The 8,664-nt window shown below is 40.0% G+C and overlaps 1 protein-coding gene across 1 annotated transcript; it reads right to left on the bottom strand.

The window, feature by feature from the left end:
* Positions 1–4,138: 4,138 nt before the first annotated feature.
* On the bottom strand, positions 4,139–8,346 carry TLR10 (toll like receptor 10). The gene is made up of 2 exons (XM_021701665.1): positions 8,325–8,346; positions 4,139–7,025 (listed from the first exon to the last, which is right to left on the bottom strand). The coding sequence occupies exon 2, from the start codon at positions 6,964–6,966 to the stop codon at positions 4,537–4,539; it is 2,430 nt and encodes an 809-aa protein (XP_021557340.1). The 5' UTR covers positions 6,967–7,025; positions 8,325–8,346; the 3' UTR covers positions 4,139–4,536.
* Positions 8,347–8,664: the final 318 nt, after the last annotated feature.

The raw sequence follows: 8,664 nt of genomic DNA, 5'->3' as shown, positions 1-8,664 counted from the left end.
ATTGTCCAATGCACTCTCCCTGGTTAATTTTATATGTCCCACCAGGAGAAAATGGTAACAGTGCTGTAATTAATCACGAGGACCTGGATCTTCAGAGCCTGTTTACATTAAACAGGATAGCTCTTCTTGCCTCTGAAGTTCCCCAATAGCATGTCTATAATGCTGGTCACATTATTAGCCAGGATACTGTATCATTCAGCCACACTGCCTTCCAATGACTCTTTCTCAAAGGTTGGTACTCTGCTTCATCAATGTGAGCCTTCCCCAAAATATGTAGGTAAATGTGAATCAATATTCTTTTTTCTGGTCCTGTTTACCATTCAGGGTTGGATGCTATAAACATAGAACAAGGTATTTTCCAGTCTTTTCTTCTCCTGGATTCTTGAGGTAGTAATCATCGCATCCTCAGAATGGGAGCTCTTTTGATATTGACTGAACCCTTGCCTTCCACACACTAACACCGGTCAGGGGGTTAGGTGAGGGGTTCATATGTGAAGAGAGAAGCACCGTCCTACTCCTGCAAGATATGTACTTTGTACTTCCCTCTTCAGCATGGCTTAAGATAGGGAGAGCACAATGTCACTACATCAATGGCAGGTAAGAGAGGACATTGATTGGAAGGCCCGTTGGTGTTCAGTCTGAAAACCATCCTTGAAGGACTACCTAACACATGACACAGAGCCTACAGCAATGGTGGTTATCACCCTGGATGCCAGAGGTTGGGGGAAGAGGAGGAGTGCAGGGAAAAAGACACCTGCCACCATGCTTGCTATCCTAAGGTGTTATAGATAAGAGGTGGCACCACAGTCAAAACACGGAGGGACACAAGCCCACACTGGTGGCTCAAGCCCAAGGATTGGTGGTAGACTATAGATAGCTCTGACCCCTGAAGTCATCTTGTGTTCAATGTGAGAGTCACCCCAAATCAGTGTGTTAGCACTATTCTGGTGGCCCAATCTTCGGTTATCCCACACTGCTTCAGCCAGCAAGAGTGATCTGCTTGCCAGATTGTCGAACTCAAATTGGGGCTCAACCACCAGACTCTGAGAGGACCCCATAGGCATGAGTCCCAGAGCTCCTCAGAATACCTGGTTGACCTCATGTGCAAGACAGAGGGTCAGAAAGCATCTTTAAGGGGACAGTGAAGACCAGGATCCACGTGGGTCTGGGCCTGGACCAGGGATATATCGCTTAAAGAACACTGCCCACCTTGGCAGTACCAGACCCTAAGAAGGACTTAGAATTTCAAGGAAGGCTCTCCTAAGAGTTGGGGGCTGGGATTGGGGAAGAAGTGTGAGGCAGTAGGGAGAGACTGCAGAGTTCAGGCACAAATAATTATGAACAGTATAAGCAGGATATGCAAGGGGCCCAACCCAGGGCCCTGTTGTTAAGAATGGAAACGAAAGGATCAAGATAGTAAAATTAAGAGGCACCTTGTCCTAGATTGGAAAGAAAAGCCTCTTCAGTCAAAGAGTTGAAAGACTAGTGTTTGACCTCAGGCTTAGGTGAGTCATTTAAAATTCCCAAGCCTGAATTTCCCACTTAAAAGTGAGAGTTATACTTGGTAAGCTCTAAACTCTCACTCAGTTTAAATATTCCTAGTCCATGCTTTTCTTGAATGGTTCATTATAATTCATAAAAGAGTTGAACCTCAGGGAACATTTGCCATAAATTACATTTAAAATTCTTCTCCCTCCAAACCACTTGGAAGTAGAGGATTATAATCTCATGTTAGTATAGACCTCTTTGTCATGTTTATAGAATATATAGAACATCATCAACACTGGACTCTTGGCATCCTGAAAAGATTGTCATTTATCTGCAGGGATGCCCAGTAGTTGTGAAGGCACCCTGAAGAATCCAAGACAGACTTGAGCAATATTGATAGAGCTCAATATCCTTGGGGGGGGGGGGGGGGGGAAATGGAAGAAGCTCCAGGTTGACAAATGGCAAGGAAATGAAAAGCAACTTGCAACTTCACGAGACCTGAAATCACTTTCAAAACATGATCAGTGTCATTACACAGGGTTCCATTGCAGCATGCAGTCTGTGTAATGCTTACTTCCTCATCAGTGTCATGCTTGAGGAGAGTGGATCCCTTGAAATCCGGAATGTCTTGGGTAAAAGTATATCATCAGGTTTGCACAAGGCTAGGTGCTACCTCTATCTCAAGTCCCAATATTAAACTTAGGGAAAATTCATTTTCTGGTATGAGCCATAAGAGTCAAAACCAAGCAAAGTAGGACATTTTTGATGGTATCTGAATTTCTGAGAAAGGAATAGTACAATGGTCTGATAGGTAAGATTTAAGGGTAGTCCAGCTGCTGAAACAAAAAGTAACTGACAGCTAAGCCTGATGTGTTATTTTTTTTAGTTGTGATAAAGTACATTTATTTTTAAAACTGTATTACTAAACTGAGGATTCTACCAGGGGATAACTCAATCCTGGTGACTTTAGGGCTAATGCTACCTACTTAATATGTTCCCAATTAACTAATGTTTAACAGTGAGAGTCTCATACTGAGTCATTTACTCAAAATTTACAAAATCTTCCTGCAGTGTCTGTCTGACTCACCCAGAAGCCATGAATCGCACTAATAACAGTGGCCCAGATGCTGTAAGCCTGGTTGGAAATGCATTCTCCCCATTTTCTGCTCTCCCTGCATTGTGGTTTCCTTGGATTTACCCTTCTACCAAACAGACTTATGGGCTCACCAGAGGGGAAGAAGAGAGACACTCACGCTCAAGGCTACTGAGCTCTAGCTCCTCATAGTAGACTGGTCATTAGCCAAATGGTAGCACAACCTGGCTTGGAGAATGACACCCAACTCTGTCCCTATACTCTCAGGTTGACCATCTTGATTACAATTTCTCAAATGACTACTAGCATGAGGAATTCATAAGACCACAACTATGAGGAAATAAAATAGATGCAGAGTCCAATTTTACCCTGCTTAAGAGATTAGTTTTATTAGATTGAATGAGATAAAGTAGATGTTCTTATAGGCCAAGAGCAACCACATACTGGCAATTTCACATGATTCAAGCTATACTCAGAAATCCTTCAATTCTGGATTCTCAGTCTTCTCAGCTGACTTTCTATCTTGAAGCCAGTTGGGTCCCTGCTACGTTCCTCTAGCTTACCTAACATTAACATTCACTGACACCTTCTCTGAACCAGGGACTGAGCAAATGGCTGCTGAAAATAAGGGCAGAGGGAATTCTGTCCTAGCCTTTGAGGAGCTCATAGTCTAGTAAGAAAGGGAAACTTTAAAAACTTATATGATCAGTGTGGTGATAGAAATATGTCTGAAGTGTTATGGAGCATCAAGGAGCACCATACTTGGAAATGAGGAAGTTTTCATAAAAGAGTTGACATTTGTATGTTGTACCTTGTACCTTGAAGGATATGTAAGATTCCCTCAACAGCCAGTCATGATACCAAAGAGACTGAATGTTCTGGGAAAGGCCCAATAACTTGCTAGGGCTCAATGATAGGATGCATGGAGGTAAGAGGAGATTGGCGTCAGATTTTAAATATGGCCGTTTTCTTCCTTTATAGGTGTGTAAGTCACAGAAATTTTTCTTAACCAACTGAGCCACCCAGGTATCCCAAGCCACAGAAATTTTTGTAATCGGGGAAGTAACATTTCTAATCAGGGAAGTAACATATAATTTTACAATATTTAGAAAAGCTTGTTTTCGTTCTATGACTAGTGAGACTAGAAAGGAAGAATCAAGCAAAATGAATAGGATGTATAGGCTTTAAAAATTATCTTTTTTTTTTTTAAAGATTTTATTTATTTATTTGACAGAGAGAGACACAGTGAGAGAGGGAACACAAGCAGGGGGAGTGGGAGAGGGAGAAGCAGGCTTCCCACTGAGCAGGGAGCCCGATGCGGGGCTCGATCCCAGGACCCTGGGATCATGACCTGAGCCGAAGGCAGACGCTTAACGACTGAGCCACCCAGGTGCCCCAAATATTATCTTTATTGTACTTTTCTACCTACAAAAGAAATACAGATTCACTTAAGCAATCCCAATGTTATAGAAATATACAACATAGAAATCAAATGTTTTCTGTAATACAACCTCCCAGACTCAAACCACTGTTACTATATCAATGTACTGGTGTAGATTCATTGATACTTTTATTTCAACATATAAACCACCATATTAGTATAATTTTCCCCATACCAGTAAATATAGCACTACCTCGTTCTTTTTAATGGCTGTGTAATATTTTGTTGCATTAATGAACTATAATTTATTGAATCAACCTTTATTCTAGGAAATGTGAGCTCTGTTCAATTTTTCATGATTATAAACAATGCTGGGATGAACACCTTTTTACATAAGCCTTTGCAAACTTGTGTTTCTGTAGTATACATGCTTAGAAATCCTTCCAGGAACTGACATGAAAATAATAATCATTTTTCATCTTAATGATATTGCCATATTACCATCATAAACATGTATCAACTTCTATCCCAACAGTGTATGCAGGCCCAAATTTCCCTAGGGGAAGAGAAGATTTTATAGGCAGTCTGTTCTTATCAGAGAGATTGCAGAACCTCGAGACTCTTCATTCAGCTCCACAAATGTCTGTAGTTCACACATCTCTCCGGTTTCTAATAAATTAACATTAATAGTGGCTCGAAGATTTGCCCAAAAAAGTCTACATTTATGCCTATCCTTGGGCCATTCCAAGTATGCTTTCTTTTCCAGAAGAGCTTTCAGCGTAGGATACCTGGTAGGAATGCAGTAGAGTGGAATAGGTTCCAGTAAGATAAAAATTATGTAATCAGAATTTTCATGGAAGAGACTGTGGTGGGCAAAGTAGAGTTCATAATGGTACCACTCACTCTGGACAAAGCTGGGAGACAAAACAAAGATGGACTTATAGCTTTTCTCAGTGCAGTTCATGATATTTTCAGTAATGCTCTTGCCAGGGTCAAAGTTTCCCTCATGAAGGCAAATCAATTTCTCTTCTTTCTCTAGATTGGGGATTAATTCATGCTTCACCCAGGTAGAATCATGTTCACTGTATGAAATAAACACATGGAACTGGACATTTCTCTTGAGTTGTTCTTGGGTTGTCTTTCTAATCCTCTGCAATGTCTGTGTCCATTGACCCAGCATCCTGAGATACCAGGGCAGATCAAAGTAAAAGCAGCAGAAGGCCACAGCCATCCCCAGAACTAGCATGATAACTGCAATGGTGACAATCAACAGAGCTGTGTTGCAAGATAACTCAGGAAGATGAACATCCTTTAACCGAGTCCCCTTTAGATTCAAAGGGTATTCACAGATGTACGAATCTGACCATCCGATCATCATGCCCTCTGAATATTTTCCAAGCTGAATGAAATCTCTTAATTCACAAGTACACCGGAATGGATTTCTTCCTGCATTCAGAGTCTTAACTTCCTGACAGCTCTGAAAAAAATCCAGAGATGGGCTGAGAATTAAGTTCATTTCAATGTTCAGAATTGAGAGTTTTCTGAAATGACTGCACCCAGGAAGATCGGTTAGAAAATTAAATGCAAGATTTAGCACTTGCAAAGACTTCAGATGAATAATCTCTTTCGGGACAGTTTGAATTTTGTTATTATTCAGGTCAAGTATTTGAATACTTCTGGGCAAGCACCTGAAAACAGAATCAGCAAGTTCGTTGGATGACAGGTTCATAGTGATCAAGGTTTCTGGCCAAAAGCAATTTTCATCATTTTCATGTTGTAACAGATTCTGGCTCAGATCTAAGTGCTTCAAGGATGTGTTGTTGGCAAAGAAACTCACTAAAGAAAGTGTCTCCAATTTATTGCCCTTCAAAATGAGAGTTTTCAAATGAGGCAATTGGATAGGTTGCTTAAACAGGTCATCCGTTAAGATATTATTAGCAAAATTTAAATATTGGAATCTTGTAGGATAAACAGGAAACAACATGTGTGGCATTTGTGCATCTGATATAGTCAGGTTTTCTATATCCATTTTGGTAAAAAGCAAGTAGATCCTCTCCTGTGGAATATAAAAAATTCTGAACTGTATGTGCTCCAATTTCATAGTTCTCATTACAGTATTTGAGTAATCAAATGAATTGTGGTCAAGATAAACCTTGCCTCCAAAAGTCAGATGTTGGATTTGGAAGCATTCTACTGATGTATGCCAAACAAACTGGAAGATTAGGAGAAGGTCATCCCAGGGTAAATCAACTTTGTTAAGTAATAGAACAGAGGTCTTAGAATCCTCTAAAGTAAAATTTTGTTGAGTTTCATAACTTGCAAATTGGCTTTTGCCATTTATATTTGTCATTTCTAGTATTTTTGAGGTCTTGATTCCATCACGCAAAAGAACCCAGAAATTTGTGTTCATTGGTAAAACAATGTGAAGTTTTGTTGTGTTTAAGATGGGCAGGCTACCTTCTTCATAATGAGAAAGACTTCTCAATCCTAAGAAGACAGTATTTAGATGCAAATGAGCAATTTTCTGGAAATCTGATTTTTGTATTTTTGCCCCACTTAAACCTAGGATTTCCAAATGTGACATGTTGCCAGTTTCCTCACAGATAGGCACGGTGTCAAAGTCATTGAAAGAAAGATCTAAATGTCTGAGACCTGCCAGTGAATACCAAGTTACAATCTTCAATCTGTTATAAGACAAATCTAAATATCTTAACTCTCTGTTGAATTCAAAGGTCTTGATATCCAACTCTTGGATTCTGTTATGGCATAGAATCAAAACTTTCAGTTTAGAGACAGAACGAAAATCTGAACTCTGGAGTTGAGAAAGGAGGTTGTAGGATAAATCCAGTGTGGTTGTGGTTGGGGTCAAGTCTGCAGGAATCTTTCTTAGGGACAAGTTGGAGAAATTGGTTGTTAACTCCCTTTCTTCTGGCAGCTTTGAAGCCCAGCCCTGCACTGACATAGCAATACTACAAAATATGTAAATGCTTCTGATATGTTTCATTGTAATTCCAAGGATTCTATCACTGGTTCCCTTATATGAATGATGATGAGTTCAAAATCCTAGAAAGACATATAATATTAAGCATATAATATAAAGTGGTTATGTCATTTATTAAATTCTACAGGATTGATTATTTATTTGTTTGTTTGATTATTTTAAGTAGTCTCCATTCCCAGCATGGAGCCCAACGTGGGGCTTGAACTCACGACCTTGAGATCATAACCTGAGCTGAGATCAAGAACTGGACACTAAACTGAGTTTCCCAGGTGCCCAAGTATAGAATATTTTTAATAACAAAATTTGACTCTATTCACCAACAGTTTGGAATAGGGTTCCAACCTGTATATTGAGTCTTTGACTTGATCTGAGAGCTTGGGTTATAGATTTCTAAGCTAGTTACTGTGCCATATCCCCACCGCTGATGCAAATCAGGACTCCCAGAAGGGAGATATATAATAGTTGGCATAAGTGCCTTTCTCCCAGTTCAACTTAGGAATTTCATTGCCAGGTCATACTCAACATTCTCCTTTCTGGGCCATTTTGATAGCCTGAGGCTTTAAGAAAATTGAAAGTAAAAATTTGTAAGGCTTTACTCTTTTAGAGAAGTTTAAGGCTCACAGCAAAATTGAGGGGAAGGTACAGAGATTTTCCATATCCCCCCACCTCCACACATGCACAGCCTCCCCCATTATCAACATGCCCCATCAGTGTGGCACATTTGTTACAATTGATGGACCTACATTGACGCATTGTCATCACTCGATGTCCATAACTGACATTACGGTTCACACTGTTGGTGTTGGACATTCTATGAGTTGGGACAAATGTATAATGACATGCATTCATCATTATGCATACATTCACTGCCCTAAAATTCCTCTGTGCTCTGCCTATTCATCTTCCCCCTGCTCCACAACCCCTGGCAACCACTGATGTTTTTATTGTCTCCATAGTTTTGTCTTTTTCAGAACAGCATATAGCTGGAAACATACAGTATGTAGCTTTTCCAGATCAGCTTCTTTCTCTTACTAATTTGCATTTAAAGTTCTTCCATGTCTTTGCATAGTTTGATAGCTCATTTCTTTTTAGAACAGAATAGTATTCCATTATCTGGATGTACCATAGTTCATTCATCCATTCACCTCCTGAAGGACATCTTGGTTGCTTCCAAGTTTTGGCAGTTATGACTGCAACAGCTATAAACATCTATGTGCAGGTTTTAAGTTCTCAATGAAGTAATTTTTTATTACCAAATACTATGGGCTCCTGAATAAATGTTAAGGAATTGTTCCTCAACTTTTATATTTGTGGACAGAGAGAGTCCTTTGAGCTAATATCTGATTTTCAACAACACTTACCCATTAACATGGCAGGTCCAAAACATAGAAATAAACAGAATGGTTCCTGTCTTTATGGCTGCATATGTCTTCAAGTTGGTGGCAAAATCAATCTGGATCACTGCCAAATAATAGCAATAATGATGAAAGCAGTTTCCATTTCTTGGGGGCTTTCTACAGTGCCAAAATATATACTCCAGGCCTGCACAGGTACATGGGTGCACGCATGCGCACACGCACACACACACACACACACACACACAGCTCCTCAGAACAATGGGACAATGTGAATAGCCCGGAGAGGACTCACTACACCATATCTTCCCACGGAGTATATCCTTTCTTCTTCCTGCTTGTCTGT

This window comes from Neomonachus schauinslandi, chromosome 2, assembly GCF_002201575.2.
Source record: "Neomonachus schauinslandi chromosome 2, ASM220157v2, whole genome shotgun sequence".
In the NCBI taxonomy this organism is placed as follows: domain Eukaryota; kingdom Metazoa; phylum Chordata; class Mammalia; order Carnivora; family Phocidae; genus Neomonachus; species Neomonachus schauinslandi.
Note: the sequence above shows the minus strand (reverse complement) of the source record. Positions and strands in the feature narration are given on the sequence as shown.

Coding starts and splice junctions, on each gene's coding strand:
- TLR10 (XM_021701665.1), bottom strand. CDS start 6,966: ATGAAACATATCAGAAGCATTTACATATTTTGTAGTATTGCTATGTCA.